Source organism: Copadichromis virginalis, linkage group LG11 (genome assembly GCF_057382275.1).
Source record: "Copadichromis virginalis isolate Kocher_CV1m ecotype Utaka linkage group LG11, C_Virginalis_male_GT1.1, whole genome shotgun sequence".
Classification (NCBI taxonomy): domain Eukaryota; kingdom Metazoa; phylum Chordata; class Actinopteri; order Cichliformes; family Cichlidae; genus Copadichromis; species Copadichromis virginalis.
The window spans coordinates 13671237-13691915 of record NC_140628.1 but is presented as its reverse complement, the minus strand read 5'-3'; the positions used below and the strand labels follow the sequence as shown (position 1 = coordinate 13691915).

General features: G+C 40.7%; 1 protein-coding gene across 3 annotated transcripts in view; it reads right to left on the bottom strand.

Annotated features, from left to right (window-relative positions):
• Positions 1-20679, bottom strand: part of grb10b (growth factor receptor-bound protein 10b) — a 70971-nt gene that overhangs the window by 24043 nt on the left and 26249 nt on the right. For 2 of the 3 annotated variants that reach the window (XM_085473219.1, XM_085473221.1), the window contains exons 3-5: positions 16464-16560; positions 8204-8486; positions 6151-6295 (exon numbers count right to left, since the gene is read on the bottom strand). In XM_085473219.1, coding sequence (XP_085329345.1) covers positions 6151-6295; positions 8204-8486; positions 16464-16560 — 525 coding nt within the window. The remainder of the gene's footprint in view (positions 1-6150; positions 6296-8203; positions 8487-16463; positions 16561-20679) is intronic. The other variant, XM_085473220.1, reaches the window with a different exon arrangement.

Sequence of the window (20679 nt, the reverse complement as noted above, 5' to 3'; positions counted from 1 at the left end):
TTCATGAAAGCAACAGCCAGGGAATGCCTTGTTTGAGTGCTGAGAGGTGGGATGGATTGATGTCCTTTATTTATACATCAGCTGTTTCTGGTTAAATACTGTTATGTTTATTTTCCTCCTCCAACCAACAGAACGGACGTCTAAGAATTCTGAGTTTTATTAAAATGACAATCCATTTATACGTGGAATAAACAGTACACCTTGTAAAACTATTACATATTATTATAGTCTCCATTATTTTGAAGCTTCTTTAATCACTATTTTGAAAACAAACAATCAAAAAATTAAATAAAATGTGTGAATTTTGAACTTTTAAGATGACTTGACATGCACAAACTGAGCATCAGAATTGATGTGATTTTAGTAACTTGTTTTTAGTGCCAGATGGGCTGTCTGAGTATTTTAGAAACTGCTGATCTGCTGGGATTTCCCACACAACCGTTTCTAGCGTTTACAAAAAATGGTCAGAGGGAAAATATCCAATGGCAGTTCTCTGGAACAAGCAGGTGGTCAGAGGAAAGAAGGAGGCCAGGATGCCTCAACCGGTGGCAACAGCAACTAAAATAACTACTAGTTATAACCAAAGTCCACTTCAGGTCATCAGCTAAGAACAGAAAACTGAGGCTAAAATTCAATGATCACCAAATTTAGACAACAGAAGAGTGAAGAAGCTTTGCCTGTCCTGATCAGCCTTGAGATACAGGAAGTTGGGTCCAAATTTGGCATAAATAACAGGAAAGGGTAACCGTGTGGGGGATGTTTTCATGGACTTAACTGAGCATTGTTTACCCGAGTACTGTTGCTGACAACACCCGTTCCAGTTGCCGAATCCTGCTTCCAGCAGGATAATGCAATTTGTCAGATCATCTCAAAAGGATTTCTTGCATATGGCAATGACTTTATCCCTCCACAGTCACCAGATCCCAGCACCTCTGGGATGTGGTGGAATGGGAGAGTCACATCGCAGATGTTTAGATAACACATCTGCAAGAACTTTGTGATGTCATGATGCCAATGTGGAGTAATATATTTGAGGAATGTTTGCAAAACTTTTCTGAAACTATGCCATGAAGGCATCTCTAAAGGAAAAAGGCAAAAGGCAAATAAAAGCATGTAGCAAGGTCCCAAAAAAAAAAAAAAAAAAAAAAGTTGTCTCTATTCATCTGGACGTAGCGTTTTCAGTGGGAGAAACATTTCCTCACTCGTTCCAAGTGACTTGTGCCGTCTCAACTGACTGTAAAACTTTTAAAAAGCACATTTGCATAATGACTGAAACTAGCAATGGGCTGTGAGGCCAGTGTTAGTCAGTGGCCTGTATTTCCAGATGCAATATTTGCATAGAGATGGTGATTTTACATGCAAGGCTCTGTTATCTTTCAGAAAACACATAATCAGATGCAATACTTTTATAACACTGAACATATTATATCTGAAGAATAGCCAGTGTTCGTTCATGCTAGAACACTGATGAAATTTTAGACTGTCAGTTTTCTTAAATCTGCCTAAAAAACACAGCAATTACAATTTTATTTAATCCGACTTGCTCAACTGGACATGATGATGACACTGAAAACCAACAGCCCATTTGCACATTATTAGTGTCAACCAATCTTCCCCAGCTTGTCTGGCACTATGAGCTATTTTGGGTTTGTCATATCATCATGTGCAAATGAGTATTCATCTACAGAACTTAACTGTCACAGGACACACTTGGAAGTACTAGGGCCAAGCTAAGACCAAGTGGATCTTTGGATGACTAAAAGCTTGGAGTAAAGACCTAACAAGAGATGATGACAGAGAGAAAAGGACAGATGCAGTTTAACACCCCCCCCATTGGGATGATAGTGAAACAGACAAGAGAAGCCTGCCATAATGTGGAGTAAAGGGCTACAGGACATACAGGGTATGCTGAAGCCAACAAAATCTGGCTATCCAGTGACCATATCACTGCTTTTTACTCCAGAATGAATGGGACAACTATGGAAGCACAGCATCCACCAAGCAATGACTACACTACTGTTGTTTCTTAGAGGATTTCCCATAACACAAGCATACATGCTGTCCTACATGGTTCACAATGGGTACATGTATGTAGCCGGAGAACTGCCTAAAATAAAAAGCATGTTGGCAGTAATACAATGTACAGTACCTATGCACACTTTTAAACATGCCACAGTAGTTAAGTGTCAGTGATCTTACAAAAAAAAAAAAAACAAAAAAAAAAAAAAACTAGATAGTTCAGCTTTGTTGATCATCCAGAAGCTCTTGAAAGAACCTATTTTAATGATTCTCATGCACCATCACTGACTAAAGCTTTACACGAACACTGTATTTGATCTCTGTTCATTAAAAATAAAATAAAAACACAAAACAAAAGAAAACACTAGCCCATATATTTCACAGTGTACAGTTAAAAAAAAAAAAAAAAAAAGCCTGTGAAAGGAGAGCTGAGAATTAAGTGGAGGAAAACGGGAATGGGTTGGGATGGGGTGGCTTTTGGGGGCTGGGTGGGTAATTGCGAATCATATGGCTGTGTCAAACTGCGTGGCCAATGATTCCTGACAGCCCTGCACTACATCCTCATGCACGGAGGCCAAGGGCTGAAGTAAGGAGGACCAGAAAGACAGAAGTATGAGTCTGTCAGAAAACGCCTGGAGGTCGGAAAATTCTGTAAACTAAACAGAAACTTCTCCACAGCAGACTGGCTGCTTTAATTTAGTATTTGGAGGACATGCAGATGAGTACACAGAGACAATGTCAAAGACAGAAGAAAGGGCAGAAAGAAGAAAAAAGGCACACAACAGGGCACATATGGTTTAAATGATAAAGTAGAAAGTAGGTGCAATAATTTACATGCTCACCATCCTACATGTCAAACCTAAACAACTCACTTTCTTCTTTATGGATCTGAACCACTATACCACAAGAAAGCGGTGCCATCGTCTCCGAAACTGGACCCCCTTATTAGGCACTGGTGTGAGATGAGATTGCTCCATGGGAGAGTTTTTAGTGGAAAGGTGCTGAATCAAATTTCCAATGAGACATACTTTCCATTGCTATCAACAATGGATAGACAGTGCCAGTGCTGTAAATAGTTTACAGAACTCACAAAGAGTAAGAGGCGTTTGTGAATGCAGCCACACATGTATCTAAAAAACAAATATACCCGTATGCATGGACGGATGCATAGCGCGTTTGCATGTTTACAAAAGTGTGTACACCGTAAACACACAAAAGGAGTTACATTTTCCATAGTTGCTCTTCTTTGTAAAAGTTTGGTGATCCGTAAAAAACCTGCAAAAGGTCCTGTTGGTCTTTTTTTTGTGGGGGGGGGCTGTTTATCTTTATGGGTATGTTCAAGGTTTATTACAGTCTCAGTATATGTATAGCAGAGATTCAGCACGTCATGCTAACCTTCAATTATGACTGGCAAACAGATCTCTCATAATTAAAATCAAACCAGTCTCACAAGACAAACACTTCATGATGAAATTAAATGTTTACACAGCGCGTGAAAGATGTAAACAAAACGTTAGCTTGGAGTTGTCATATACAGAACAACAGTAATAGGAGCCAGACTGATTTATCATAGGGCCAATATCATAAGCTGGTAATTAGCCATTTGCTAATGAATCACAGCAGCAATTACAGTCGGTAAATTACAATTTAAAAGATTAAAAGTAAAGATGACCCTTCAACCATGTTATGGGTGTGGAAATAGAGTTTGTCCACCTGAGGCATTCAACAATTTCCTCTCCTACAAAGACAACCCCAGCCCAGTTTATGTCCAGCTGAGTTGGGAAAAACTAAATGCTGCCAGATGTATCTGAATATTGGAGAGGAGAAAAAAAAACAAAAAAAAAAAACAAAAAACCACACACCACCAAATATTGGTCTATGCCTTAAAAGTCTAATAATAAAAAATAAAATTAAAATAAAATACAAAAAAGTCTAATAATCAGTCAGGCTTTCATCTTTTGCTGCTTTATTAAATCATTGCTTGTTACAATGCTCGGCACAAACAACACATCAGATCACCGCAGCTCTGCTTCAATGTTAGTGGAAACTGTTGGTTTGTAACAACTCCAGTTCCTCTCCACATTCCCCAAGACCGCACTTTACACTCTGCATAGAATATTTAATTTAATATGTGTATTTTAAAACAAAAAACATCAAAAACATTCACATGCAGAGTGAGTCACCCACTATAATAAAGTGGTTTCGAATATTTACCCAATACGCCTGCTTTACTAACATACAGACAAAATGTTTGCACAGTTAGCAATTTAATCTGAAACTCAAAGTCCTCGTGAGACATTAATCTTTTTAACCGCATGACCGATGATTTACCAAGGTGTGTTTGATACCTGATGAGCTTGGCAAGCAGTGTCTGGAACAGTTTTGAAAAAGCCAGACCAAAAAAAAATAAAATAAAACAAAACATTTTTTTTATAATTTAAAACTAATTAGATAAAATGTATCAGTGAAAACAGACGATAAATTCAACTTCTTTCAAAACCAGTTAAGGGAAAGAAACTTTTTTGTTTGTCTATTACAAAAACAGAGAAACTCTGCTATAGCTGATGCTAGAGCGCAGTATACACCAGTCCAGCTTGTTTCCTTTTTGACTGTCGTCACACCAAAAAAAGACAAAAAAAGAAAAAAAAAAAAGACAAAAAAGAAAAACAAAACAAAACCACAGCCGTGGATGCCAGGGAACTCAACTGTGGTTCACTCACAAGCACATATGCTACACACTGGGCAAGACGTAATCTTGCAGATCTCATGAGAATCCAGCTGCCTCACAAGGTACCTGGATTTATGGCACATCTAGGATTTCAAGCTCAGAACGTTTCCACACAACTTTTGTTTTTTGAGGGAGGGCTCAGAACGACTCAGCTGGAACTAGAGTCTGTGATCTCGTACCAGAACAGGCAGGAGCTGCAGCCAGAGTATTTATGAGAAATAGTCCACCCCCATATTACTGTAAACTGCTATGTTACTGTAACCAGTGTTGGCTGGTTCCATATGAAGATCATTAACCTTGTTAATAGAGAGACTCCAGCTTCCAGGAACAGACAGAAGAGTCCCTAAATCTTTGTCAGCACATAACAAACACACATGCCAACATTCAGCCATGTGTGCAGGTACACATGCTCACAAACAAACACACGCACACACAAATGCTTCCAGTCCACATCTCACTATTTTCCTTAAATCGAGCCGCAAACCCTCTTGAAAACATGTGCACTGTACAGTACAGTGTCATCACATGCAAGCAATAAACATGCCTCAGACGAGCAAAACACGGGGCAGATGTGAGCCAGGAGACTTTCCCAAATGTTTGACATGGCTAGCATACAGATGATTCACAATATTTAAAATCTGCATCCTTCAAAACAAATACAGCACTTTGAGTCGAATGTGCTTCAGTCAACAACATGAAAATAAATCAAGGGTCTGTGAATGTGTCACATCCAGTTCTTCAAGAGGGGAAAAAAAAGTCTTCCATGCTCTCCCAAACAATAAGACAAAAAATGTTTTTGATCCAACACATCCAAACGCAAAGAGATTAACATGTAAAGTATGGAAGCCCGTTTCCGCCACAAAAAAAAAAAAGGATCCATAACTTGAAATTTCGAGTTAGCGCTGCCAATCAGTAATCTACGTGAATGACGTCATTTCCTTGTTACCCGGAAGCTGAAGCCCTGAGCTACAAATGCTACAGCTAAGCTACCAGTATTATATCCAGTCATGAATCCACAGATTGCTGAGTATTTTCAGCGTGGCTTCAAACATAATGAAATCCTTGTGTTATTAGCTGAATCGCATGACGTCGCTATCAGCAAACGTGCACACGAAAGCGCCAATTTGTTGCGATGCGGTTTTGAGTGCGCGTTACTCTGCGCCATATGCTTCCGGGTAACAAGAAAGTGACCTCATTCACGTAGCTTAATGATTGGCAGAGCTAACTCGAGAAAAGTAACTCGAAATTTTGAGTTATGTTTCTCCAAATTTCGAGTTAATAAGTCGAAATTTCAACAAAATATTTCGAAACTTCGAGTTATGGATACTTGTTTGTTTTTTTTAAGTGGCGGAAACTGGTGAAAAAGAGGCGGAAAAAAAAAAACCAACTTGAATTTTACTTACATATTTGCCCGAGGAAGGTTCCCCAGGTGGTAGAGACCCAGGACTGAGGACAGGTGAGCTAGCTGGACTGCAGAGCTCAGGGAAAGGGTTGGGGATGGCCGGGAGAGATGACGTCCTCAGCTGCTGCTCCTGCTCCTGCAATCTCCTGAAGAAAGAGGCGGATAAAGACGTGTAAAGTGGTTTGATGAACAGAGCATCTCTTTTGGTTTAAGCTTATGTTTATTATTATGGTTACAAAAAACAAAAAACAAACTTTAGTCCAAGTCCATGACCTGGAACAGCCTTTTTAGAAGCAAACTTTAAAACAGAGCTGCTGACAGCTGTGAAATACGTGCAGGAAAGGCGGCTAGAATTAATAAAGTTCTGCTGTACAGTATTCAGCCTCATGCCCGTTTCTGTCTGATCTGCTCGTAATGAACAGTCTCGAAGCAAGTGGAAATCACAGAGCCACCCCAGCCAGCTAGTTAATTTTTTTCAATTAATAATACATCAATGACGAATCAAGACATCGCTTTAAAGCAGATTTCTCTTTTTTTAAATATATAAATTTGGCACATGCAGTGTAAGACTCAAATTATTATCGGACAGCCAATCAACCATTACTTTCAGTATTTTTTAAATTGGCAAGTCTGTTTGTGGAATCCCAGCTTAATAACTACAAATAAATAAATGTGTGGAAGACTGCTTAGCCTCCGTTTCTGCTTAGCCTCCGTTTCTCTTCCTCAGTCGAGCTCTGTCGCTCCGAAGAACCCAGCGAGTTCAAAAGGGAACGGGCCTTTTGATGTCGTCCCATCTGAGCCGGAGAACAGGGTTATCTAGAGGTCAGTCCTGAATAATAAGAACTTCAGGGCCTGCTTCTGTGCGTTTGAAAAAGAGCGCTCATAAGACAGAATACTCCATTACCTGATGCTCCCCTCCTGTGTTATTGTCACATAGTCCAAAGGCGAGTAATGGGCGCTGACACCAGCTCTGCGGTGCATGCACACAGCTATACTTCTATTCTCCCAACGTGTATGAGTGCAGCCTCGAGGAGGATGCGGGTTAGCACGGTTTAATTTGAAAGAGACATATGCACATGGTACTTAAATAAATGAGAATCTTCTTCTCGCCTTTGCAGGCTGATGTAAAAGAGGAGTGAAAGGGAGGAACGGGTCATACAGGGGTTACAGATCGGGAGCCAGGAGGAACCGTTATGCTCAATTATCGAGTGGGTGTGGAGGGATGATGGTGTACAGTGAAAATTCTCTTTTGAAATTTGAAGAGAAAAAAAGGGTTTGAAGTCTTGCTGTGTGGCTACGCATGTGGCAAACGCATAATACGAGGCTGAAAGAAGTTTGTGGCTGAAGTTACTACCACACTTTTGCTGATTCTGTGGGTGCACGAGCAGTTATAGCCCTGTTGTTTTTAGCATTTTTTTAAATTTACTTATTTTAGGGCGATGATTGCACATGTCTTGACAGTTAACAGAGGATGAATGAGATGCCCAAAGATGGTGTAACATATACTGAAACCTAATGTCTCAGATTAAATGGAGCCTGAACTCCCATCCAGCTCCACATTTAACTTTGAATACTACCAAGTTACTTTGCACACATCACAGACTAAAAGCATGCTTACTCCTCTTATCCTGTTAATTACTAAAGCCCCTCAGTTCATCTACTGCCTCAAACAAGCATTTTTAGCACCCTCTCCCCTTCTGTAAAGCCAACTCTGATCTGATTGGCTGTGCCTCACACACAAAAGTTTTGAACAGGAGGTACATGGAGTTTCTGCTTCTGCCGTCACTGTGGAAAACCAAATATTTAGAGCAGTCTGAAGCTTGAGCCTTTGGCTTATGAAGATTACAACGACTTACACTGACCTAATTTGAAACTTTGGCCATGTAGAATTGAGGGGGGGGGCAGCATAATAGATTCTCTTTATAGGTTTCCTCCAGTCCGAACTTTAAACCCATACTCTTAACACTGAAAGTTAAGTTTACTATCACATCAAGCAAAAAACAAACAAACAGAAAGCTCATAACTGGAGGAGATGAAACTAGTTGAGCAGCTACCTGACAGCATTGATGTGCATCGGCTGTGACCGTCGGAGGCCGGTTTGAGGCGAGTCTGAAGACGAGGAGGGCGGCTCTGGGGAGATGTGGCTTATCCCGTGTGAGTGCTGTCCCTGCCGTGGCTGGTTGTGTTGATGTGCTTGATGGTGGTGGCTGTGTGACGTCGAGGTCTGTCCGTTGTGCAGCAGAGGAGTCGATTCTGTCTGTGGACCGCTGCACGAGTACAGGCTCTCCAGTGAAGAGTCCATTTCATTCACCAGGGCCTCCAAGTCGACATCATCCTCTAAAAGACACAGATATGGCAGAACAAATCTGTGAGTTAGCATTAACCTGACATGAGCTCCTGTAAAGTAACAGCATGAACTGCTTGTGTAATGAAAAGAACTACAACAAATCGACAAACACCAAAGGGAACCAGTGCGCATATTAAATTTGAGGTTTCAAATAACGTGTATGTGAAATTTGCACTGTGGGCCAATGGTCATATGTTTTAGATCGGTCCAAGCTCTTCTGTAGGCTCAGGAGGTAGAGTGGATCATCTACCACTCAGAAGGTAGGTGGTGGTTCAAACCCTGGCTGAGTTCAGCATCTTGCCTCTGTGCATTCATTAGTGTGTGAGGTAGGTTTAAAGTGCTTAGTTACAGAATTGAGTGCTTAACTTAAAAAGCACTATATGAGTACCAGTCCACTCCTTTTCTGTATTCCTTTTTTAAAACCGTATACTTGTTTACAGGGTGGGGGGCCTTGAAGTGATAGGAGCTAAAACAGCCAACGCAGTTAAAAAAAAACAACAAAAAAACAGTTCCTTTAGAGGAGACTTCAAAAATAAATATTAAAAATAAAAAGTCAGCCCCCATAAACTCAGTGTTAAAATGTCCAACTTTAGCATTTAAAAGCATGTTCACAGCCTGGTAGAAACAATTTTGGCATCTATGGATACTTTTCCCCACTTTAAAAGATCGGCAACTGTGACCGTCAGCTGAAACTCGCTCCAGCTAATAGAGCAGCTGCTGTAAAACCATGTTCAAAAAGTTCATACAGACAACTCAAGTGCCCAAATACCTAAAAATCTAAAGGTGGAAATCAGCATAATAGGTATCCTGTAAGTGCAACAACACATAGTGGGGTTGGGGGTGCGAGTGCTGCAGACTTATAGGACTGATTCTTATTTTAAAACACAGTAAAATGATTAAGTCCCTGGGTATTCAGCCACTTTCCCCTTTCAGTTTCTCATCTAGCTGTGGCCTGGATTTGAACCTTTGCACTAGTAACTCAAGGTAAAAGAAAAAAAGAAAGAAAATACACAACACACAAGCGCCCACGCAGACACGCGCACAGATTTGTTGCCAGTTTTGCCAGAGTGCTCAATCAGCAGGAATATCTTAACATCTCGACTGAATACACCGTAATGCCCTGTGAGCCAAATCTCCAGGGAGATCAGGTACAAGCACAAACCTGCCCATGACACTTTTCAGCTCCAACCGTTGGGGTTCAATGTAAAGGCACCGCACTGCAAGCATCTGCTCTGCATTCAGGGCAGCTTTCAAACACTCAGCTTTTAAATGTCTTTAAAAGAAAGATGTGAAATTCTTCTCAGAAGGTGTCTATCTTCAAAGTCCTTGCGAAAACCTCCAGGCACATTTAAATTCCTGAAGTGAATTTTTCAACCGACTCCAGGAGCATGTTTTATCAAAGCCTGACGTGAGCTCAGCTGAAGGGAAACTCGTCTAATTGCTCCATGCTGTGAAAGTATGAGCATCTGGGTAAACTGACAGCCCAACTTTGCTCTTTTTAAATTACAAGCCGCAGCTGTGATTCTGCTTGTGATTAATAATTCTCCATTATGAAAAAGAAATCTATCCCATGAATTTATCATAAGGTCTCTGTAGAGATCCCAACCGTGCTGTTGCACAAATGCAAACCACTAGAGGGAGACAAACTAATTGGATGAGGAAAGGAGCTTTGAGACTCCTGAAAACAAACATTTTTCAAAAACTACATTAAATTTGCATCCCTGGAACACAGGACCAGAAGACTTTTGGGATTAGGAAGCACTGAGGTTGTTAGTTTCTTGTTCAGCAGTGAAGATGCCCTTTGTGAAAAATCTTATGTGGATGGATTATACATCTATGCTCATTTATGAATATGCACACGTCAGCTTTAGATCATAGTTCTGTTAGTAACTAATTGGTAAGTCTAAATGAAATGGAAAGTAATACAGATGCTTTGTTAGCACCAGCCGCCTCCTGCATCCACAAAACCTTAGGCTATACCCAGTATACTTGAGAAAAAAAAAAAAATACTAATCTAATGAATGTAAATTAATACTACATTGTAACTTTAACAGACACCGGCCTGCTGTCAGAATTCAAATGAGCCCCACATGCCTCACGTCGTGTCCCTGCTGACTCAGAGTGCAGCACACCTGACAGCTGGATCATGCAGGTGTCATATCACAGGTAAAAATCCCATGACTCATCAGAAAGCTTACATTGGAAAACTGTAATCTGACTAATGTAGTTTTAAAAGCACTGGCCTCAAAGTGAGCACCAGTCTGGCAATGGGCCATTTTTCTTTTGGAAATGCCACTTTTTCCCTCTTCTGGGAAAAAAAGGGAGAAAAAAAAAAAAAAGAAGAAGGAGGGATTAAACAACAAGAGGCGTCACAGGTTAGTGAGTCAGTATCTTCACGCAAACATCTACATGCAAAGGCATGGCTCTGCCTCTAGCTATAGCTACCTGCTAAAACTTTTGTGTCGCCTTTGAGGACCTTTTCCTTAAAACAAAATGTAAGGAAGGTGCACCACAGGTGTCTGAACTGCTGGCGCTTAATCTGCAGGTATAAATAGTGACAGATAAGCTGCAGCAGCTACTTATAGATAGCCTAGAGAGCTAAAGACCTATATGCCACAGGATCCAGGGTGCATACGGGGCTAAACACAGGACTAAGGACAGACAACACAGTTGTAATATCGAACAGAGCACCACGACCTGCATGCTGCACCTGTTGTTTAAAAAAGGAAATCTACATATATCTAAAAGTTTAGAAAATCTACATGAAATGTAAGACCAAATTTAAAAAATTACTTTTATCCTTTTTATTCTTCAGAGATGCGACATGACCCTCAAGGTAGGGAGAGCATGTACCCGACCTAGTATGGCTTCTGGGGAACTGTCAGCATACAAAGAAACACCACCCATAAACTCTTGCAGCTATGGAAGACTTGTGCGTCATTATCAGTCATATGATCGCAATCACCAATGCATGTCACAATCGCACAAACAAAGATATGCGTCATGCTCCGTGGCGTGAGGCAGACAGACTGATGACACAGAAGGCATGCAGGCAGGCACGCACACATGCACAGGATTTAAACTCTGAAGATCTGGAGAGGGAAGCAGCCTATCATTGTTCGTCGTTGGACACAGCCCAGAAAACAGAAGCTACACGTGATACTTGGCTTTGGCAGCCACGAGAAATGACACAAACCTTTATATCTATCCTCACATGTGCTCTCACTATATTACAGAAATTATAATATACTAATAAAATATCACAGCAGCTCGTGCAGCAGGAAGCACACATAGCTGCAGCTTTAGACTCAAAACAGGGAGGAAAGAAAGAGACAAGTAGCAGCTCTGATGCATATGCTTAATGTACAGCATCACTACCATGTTATGAGCCTTGTTGTAGGCATGGAGCTTTAAAACAACACTGAACCTCGCTGTGAAAGCCATTACACAGTTGCTGCACTCCTATTCACCACCATGCGCAAAGTTTACAGAGCAAAACAGATTGAAAGAACCAACAGATAGCAGGATTTATTTAAAGCTGTATTCACCCGAGAGGCATCTCAGTTAAAAATCTTACAGCTACAGGCTCTGACTCAGCCTCATCCGTTCCTCACAGGAAGTATTTACAAATGCAACAGGGATCACACAACAGAATGGGTAGGAAGGAAATCACTAGCGGCAGAAATTAGTCCTAATACTGAGCGGTAAATGGATATGAGCACAGGTAACAAGTACCTCATTACTTAATCCTTTCGCTAAATTAGTCCTTTAAGAGGTGCGATTATCCTGGATCCTATCATCTTAGAGACTGTGCATCCACGTGGAGGTGGTTCAGTTACTGTGCTTTTCTTCTACATTTGAAGAGCACTGGGTTACTATTTAAGCTCCATTTGAGCAAATTGCTTTAACTGTCATATTTGATAAGTATATTTTTGGTTTATTCATAATAACCAAATCCTTTCCCCTTTTCTTTTTAAAGAACTCGGCCTAAACTCCACTGGAGAAGTCAGATCCAAATATAAAGCCTCGACCGCTCCAAGACCAACACGGACATTACTGTTCTCATTTACTCATCGTTTCACTTCTCCCATGAGTGGAATTCATTCCCTCCCCTCCTCCTCTGACATCTTTACTGCCCTCCCTCCTCTTCATAGGACCCATAACAGGTTAAATTAGGGGTAAAAATAGCCCAAGCACCCTCTATTGTTTGAGCCACGCCAAATACAGTCAGAACACACTGAACTAGTTGGACCTGACAAAAATCTGCATAAAATCCGTTTTGAATATTTTGGATCATTAGCGAGAGAGCGACGTGGACAAAAGCAAGACTATTGCGATGATGGCAGACACGTATGGCTCTCCAGGAATGCTGCCTTTTCATCTTTTATTCATTCCTGCTAGTTAAGAAAACAAAAAGGGCCGCAACCCTAAAGAAGGGGGAATATATACATATACAGTACATCAACTGCACACACACACACACACACACACACACACACACAAAAAAGATGTACTGAGGGACAAACAGCATTTGAATACGAGCCCAGCAGAGGGGTTTACATTCAAAGAGATTGGGGGAGTATAGACGGGCCAAGTCTGAACTGTTAAGCGTGGCTCTGCACTGGGGAGTACAATACCTCCGGTGACAACACCCACTGAGGGCCAAGCCTCCTGATTTGGAGGGAGTGTGGGATAGGGTCTGAATGAAACTGGAGGAGAGGAGGAGGAGGGGGAAGATTGGACAAGAACTGAAGGAAAGAAAATACAGGAGTGAACAGAGGATCAGAAACACATCTGAGTGGGAATTATATGTAAAAGGAAAAGTGGGTGAAATTGCTTAGAGTGATAATTAACAGCGCAGATCTGGCTAGAGGGATGATGGTCTATCAGCTGGCTGACCACTGTTAATCTCTCAATAGTGTTAGGCTTGCCACAGAGTTATATGGTTCACAGGGCCAATTATAATATAATATCCCTTGTTACACTCTCACAAATCTTCTCACACTGCTATACACGTCCAAACACACCTTCTCAATGTTTGGGGTCTGACCAAGTATTCACCCTTGTTCTTTGCTGCATGCCTGCACACAAAAGCCCAAACCCAAAAGCTTTGCAGCTGCCACACTGATGTAGCTCTTGCTAAAAGCATTTCAACCTCCACCCACTAGCTTCCCCTTAAGTGAGAAGTTAGCATTGTCACTCCCCTGCTGGGATGACCTTGACATATCTCTGTGGGAAGCCAAAGTGTCAGAGCTTAGGCATAATACATACAGGACCTAAGAATGAATTTCACACGAACTGGGTGAAATGCTGTTTGTTAAAATGGTGCGTCTGTCACATCCTCCTTAAAAATACCAAGCATAACTTGAAGACCTAGGATCTTCATTTCCAGCCTGAGATCTTGACTGGTTGACCCCTTGAGGAGCCACGCCATCAGATTACTGAACTGCATTGGTTGCATTGGTAGCATTGATGGGATTTGTTGCCTAGCAGCTGCATACCCATCACAGATATGCCCCCACCACCACCAGGAACAATGGTCACATCCATGTTTACCAGTGAGGGTCTGAGGTGCGACAGTGGAGAGATGTGGGACTCAAACATCTTACACTTGTGGCAGATGGCATTTTGCTACATTCACTGGATTCAAAAAGGCCAATAAATACTGCTACTATTAAATAACCTTTACATAGTCACATTCAGAGGATTTCATCTTGCAGTCGGCAAAGTGTATTTATGACAGAAGACGTTTAAGATGTGTTAGACAATATGGGTCTTTTTTTGCCTTCATAAGGAGAGAACGATGTCAGAACAATTCCAAAATATGAGATAACACCCAAGAATTCAGATTGTAAAGATGCCGATTTTCCTTATTGTCAGAGATACATCAGAACACACAAAAAACTTGCTGTGTCAAAACACATGCTGTCATTAAGCTCCGTTATACCAGAGAAATAACTGACGTAGGGCTGGGCGATATATCGAGTTTTTTAAAAATATCGATATATTTTCATACGAGATATAAGATGTGACAATATCGTTTATATCGATATAATCTATGTTACGTTATAATTATACTTGTGGAGCCGCAGGTTTGCCTCTCTTTCGTCCACTTTTGTCTCTACGCAACGTTACTCGGCCTCGCCTCTCCTGCACTGAACACAACTCCCCCTCCCCCATAGCTTCACCTGCAGGCAATGACAAGATGAAAGCGGAAAATCTCCGTTAGCGAGTTACCGTGCGTGGGGCTGGATGGCGTCAACGTGTTAGCGAGCTAACCACGCTAACGACATGCAGCCCAGAGGGGCTGCACGGCCTAAAATCCTTTCCTTTTCTCAAAAATCGACAGTGCGCCTTATGTATGAATTCTGGTTGTGCTTACTGACCGCGAACCGATTTTATGTGGTACACAGCGCTCAGCAATCTGTCAAAAAATGTTTTAATATGACTTTGCTAAGCTACGGAGCTGCACCGCTTGATGGATTGTCGGAGAATTACGGCTACAGAGGAGGAGCCTCGCGGAGTGATACGTACAGTGTGTGTATAAGGACCACAAATGGCACCTGTTCAGAGACGTGGAGCAGCTGTGAAATCTGTCTCTTTGTTATTATGCTCAGCGTCTTTTAGTTTACATTTTGACTGCACAATTGTGAGCTTTTTGTTATGCACAAAAACAACATTGTTTTCTTTTATTTATGGACCATGATTATTTAATATATGCTGATTATTTTTGAGTAATATCTACGCTGTATGTAAATAAAAGTGCCCGTGTGACATCTGGGACACAGTGTGACTAAGAACTCTCTTTTTGTTCTTAACTTATGGCTTTAAAAAGAAAAATCGAGATATATCTTATATCGCCATCCAGCTAAAAAATATCGAGATATGAATTTTGGGTCATATCGCCCAGCCCTAAACTTATGCGAACATGGAGAAAAACAACAAAAGCAGAAGGAATTAGCACACTCTGAGCCCTTGACACGAGATGACTCACGTGGCATGCTAAGGTACTGGACAATGTGGTCTTGTCAGTTTTCTGGTTACGCACTTGGACCAACATAAGCTGTGCAAAACACTCAACTCCACACTAAATTAATTATAACCTAATGTGGTTAGCACAGCTGCATGTTGAGAACATCATCCAGAGCAGCTCCTATTTCATCAAATCAAATACTGGCTTGCAAATGATTCGATAAAGGCCATTGTCCAACAAAGCTGTACTGTTTCATTTGTGAATACTTGTGACTTTAATGGGCTAAAAAGGATAAAAGTGGATAGTTATTTGAAAACAAGCTTAATAATGTCAGCAAGTACAGTGATTCGACTAAAAATCCAGATGTACCAATCGAGTGTTAAAGTGCTTGAATGAGCTCTTGTAATAATTTGTCGTCCAATATATGAAACTGTAAAATAAGCATGACAAAGAGATATTCCGAGTGTGTAAACAAAAATATCGCCTAGTGACACTCATCTCCATTCATCTGCCTCTCCAGTCCTCAGTTCCCTCTATCCCAGATGATCCTGAAAAATGACAATGTAATTTCTGCTCCATTTATTTCCCATGCCAGCGACAAGCGTTCTAATTCACTGGTTGAGTCCTCACAGACTCCCCACCCTTACCTCCCATGCTGAGCCAATATTGTGTTTAAATCTCATGCTCCGATTGTCATGGATGAGCCCTGTATGGCACAATTCCATAGACAGTGTAATTATAATAGCACCCTGCGTCCATGCACATCATCCTTTGAACAGCTCAAGTGTTGACAGCGGAAGAGACCCAAATATATATCACACCCCCAAAACCAACACGTGAACAGAATGGCAATGGAAAAATGTTTGATATGTATTTTATTTTATGTATATTTTAAATAGCATGCAGTCTTAAATGACAAGCTCCAAAACATGCCCAAAACTAGACATTTTAAATGTGCAATCAGGTAAAAAACAAAACAAAAAAAAGGACCAACCTTGATGGTTAGGAGAACTCTGATTGGCCGGTTGCTGAAATCTTGGACCAATGAGATCAGTCTGTCTGTGATTGGAAGACCGGTCTATATTTTCCTGCTGAGGGAGAGAGAAGCAAGAAGACAGAAAAAAACAAAACAAATAATAAAGAGTTGCTTAGAACTTTGTTACAGTAGCCAATGTAAACATGCATTATCTAAACATGATCAACATTTAAAATCACCAGTATATTACCCCTTTAAATGTCAGCTGAATGCAAATTTTGTTTTCTCTCCCCTTTCATTCATTTATTTTTAAATTAACCATTCATGCTGTGGAACTGAACGCCCACATGGTGGAGCACGTTCTTGTTGAAACTTGTTCGATCACGTAAAGGACCGATGTGTAGGAATTAGTGGCATCTGGCGCAGAGTTTGCAAACTGCAACCAGCTAAATATGCCTTTCTCACAAGCATGTAGAATAATCTTATGGTGGCCATCATTTCCATGTGAAACCACAACACGAGGCCCTCTAAAGTGCCAGTGTTAGGGTCGTTTGTCCTGGTCTACTGTCAAAATAAGCAACAGAAACAACCACTGATAGGAACCGGTGATTATACATGAACGCATATATCATTTTGAATAGTATATTCCATTTCTGGAAATCATTTTTCCTGCAGAGCTGCACTTTAAAAGGCGAAGCTATAACTAAACAGAAACAGCTTTTTTTCCTAAGAACATTTTAGGGGAAGTAAAAGCTATAAATGGAAATAACCAACGGAAAACAAACCTCAGTTACAAAGCCTTCAGAAAACCTGAGCCAACTTATTCTCTACTCTCCCTACACTGCGAATGTAAAATGACACCACATATAGCATAAACAGTGTGCAAACATGGGCAGGTGTGCATCAGAGCACAGATGGAAAGCACTTAAGATACCACTCATCCACAGTGTCCTCGATTGCCCTTTGTTATGCTGGCTTGAAGCAGTCCAGTCAGGACAAACTGTTCAAAAAGTCAGAAATAAAATAAAAATCAGAGTAAAAGGAGCGACCATGTACATTTGTGTAAACATATTCGTCTCAGATTTGTTTCCGGCACAGCTAGAGCAACTTATCATTTGTCTGTGTCCCGACTAGCGTCCCGCACAGGACCTGACACAGCAGGAGAGGGAACAGAACGTTCTGGGTGGACAGTGTTCAGAAAAACATCACTACTCACTGTAAGCACACAAGACCTCCTCTGACGCTGTAATAAAAGCTGCTACAGTAGCTTGTTCTGTCTCATTTAGAGTACAGACAATGCAGGCAGAACTAGATTTTTTTTTTTGTATAAAAACACCTCACAATTTTATTTTTTTTTTTATTGTTTTTTGAAACTATAATGGAGTCTGTGCCCCACATTGGAGTTAACAGGTCAAAAGGATTGCAACAAGCAGCCTTTTGCTAATACATTTAAGGTTTTAGGTGAATCTCATTAAATTTGTTTCCTTGCAGCGCAGTGCTTGATGGCAACACCACATTTAATCTTTATCTTGTTACAAATGTGAGGCTAGCAGTGATTCCTAATCAAAACTGATTTTACACCGTAATGTAAACACTATAACAAGCTTTATTATTCTCATGCTCAAGTTTTAAAGCATTGACATCTAAACCCCACTAACCAGGACTGTTGAACAGTTCAAAGAGGATCTAGTCACTTTGAAATACTGTTGAATTTCACCCTGATGTCTCCATTCTTCAAAAATAATGGTACTGCTATACTGAATTAATGCACGTTTAACTTTTTTCTCTCCTCTGTTAAAAACCAAAGCCTTGGTAAAAAAATAAAAAAAATAAACTGGTATACATGCTATGTACTTTGTCAGTGTATGTCTGTCGACCACAGCTACCCCCAACCGCTTTTCTATACCAACTAACCCAACCGCATCCAATCATTAAGCTGTATTGTTCAGTCTTTTATTGTCTTGAATTTCAGTGGTATTTCTCCCCCCCCCCCCCAGAAAGAAATGACCACCACACTACTACATTTGTTCCCATAACACAGCAAACCCATCATCAACACACACCGTCTGGTCCAGCTACCAGACTGTGACTGATCCCTACCCAGTCACCCAAGCAGTTTGGTTGGCGTGCAAGTGTATCACAAAGTTGCTGTGTGTATTCAGGACAGGATGGTCATGGTTGAGCATCACTGAGCAGAAGTGTAAAGACTCTTTCACACCATATACTGTTCTTCAATGCTGTATGGCATGGCTGTCTGGAAGTAAACCACACGCACGCACACCTCGTGTCTTACCAACAAAGGAAAAAAAAGGTTCTTTTTCCTGTATTCTTGCATTTTGTCATCACACCTCTGAATCTTATAAGCACAGGCACATATGCACAGACTTCCCCACCCACCCACATATCCTGCACACTATTAAGGGGCAAAAAGCAGGACTTTGACTGTAGGCCAAATTTTGACAAGGAGCACAGAAGAGCCCTTTCATTTTAATGAAGTTGAAAAGAACTTCAAAAAGAAGTCAGGAGGTTGAGGATTTAACCCTTTAAAAAAGGTTAAGGCACAGACGAAAAGGAGTGGAGGCTGGACCTCAAACACACACTAGTAGTTGATTCACATTCACCAGTAAGTGAAGTCATCATTGTTAACACAGCTCAACATTCCACTCTGATCCTGACAGTCTTCTCTTCACCATTGAGTTCAGACTGTTGCTAGTTTAGGTCGTTTCCATCAGTTGAATTCAAAACTAGCTCACGTGAGTATGATTCAAAACGTCGGTACCTCAGCAGCCTTTTATTTAAAGCCGAGTTATCAGATTACAACTGTCAAGCAAGCGTCACTCACAAGCAGTGTTGGGACTAACGCGTTATTAAGTAACGCGTTACAGTAACTACGTTATTATTGTGGTAACGAGCACGGTAACTAGTTATTATGCCAAAATCAGGAACGCGTTACTCGTTACTGGGATTTAGATAGGGTCGTTACTCGTTACTTCGTGTGGTGGCTATCGCGGAGCTTCCACAGATTCAGTAACATTAGCAAGTGGTGGAGGCAGCAGGTGGATGAAGGAAAAGGGACGCAGAAGGAAAAGAGACCCGAGGCGGCCGCCGGTCCAAGTGTGAACTGAACTTCAGGTAAGAAGTTCTGACCTGCAGTCTCTCTGGGTCAGATATGAACCAAGTTTAGGTGGAGTTTATTTTCGTTATTCTGACTTTTTCCGTACTGCGTGCTAGCTAGCATGACGGAGTTTCTATACAGCTGGGTGGGTGCTATGAAGTTAATGATGTTGAACCTTATTTTGTTCATAAGTTATTAGAGTTGCCAACCGTCCCGTCTGGTATTCAGAGAAATATTACGCGTTTCTTATTGAGGTGAAAAGGAACAGTTTGTCCCGTAATTCAGCTACAATGAAAAAGGCACAAAGCTGGAGTTATTCTGTGTCTTTACGCTGCACAGCTGCCTCTTCTTCTCTCATTCTCCCCCCTCCCTCTCCCGTTTCTGGGTCATTCTTACTATTCGGTGCCATTTGAGTCCTAATGACATAATATGGTATATTTAGTGTAAAACTTGTCTAATGCTTATTTCTAAACCATTTTCTTGTATGTTTAACCCCCCTCTACCATAGAACACATTGATATATACACAGGATAAATACATTAAAAGTAAATTACTTTTATTTTAGCACAAGTCACTAAAGTACTATGTCCCCAGTCATGCTTGCTCGACTTCAGTTACAAATATAACTTAAAAAAAAAATAAATAAATCTAGATTTTTCATCATTTCTGGATTGGCTTATTTCTAATGTTCCTCATCAAATGTTCTTTTTTATTATTAATGCATGTTTAATACTTAAAATCTTTAAAAAATGTTGTGTCCCTGAATCAACTGTCACCCCTGTTACTCTGATAAGAATTCCATAGAACACATCACCTGATTATTCTTTTAGTCACATGACACTCCCGGATGTAACATATTTTGGAGGGAAAACTTTCAAGAAGAAGACGAGTAAGTACCACTCTTTAATCAACCCTTTTTTCAATGTTTTAGCAAGATTTTGTAATGTGGCAAAGCATAACACGTCCAACCTGTTACGCTTATAATAGTGGAAACAATTTTTTTTTTGTAATTTTTATAATATGGCTAATAAACATGTTAAAAATGGTTCTTAGTGGTCACCATGTACTAGCTTGTTGTTCATCATACTAGTAGTAATGGCTAAGTTTAGCATAAAATCT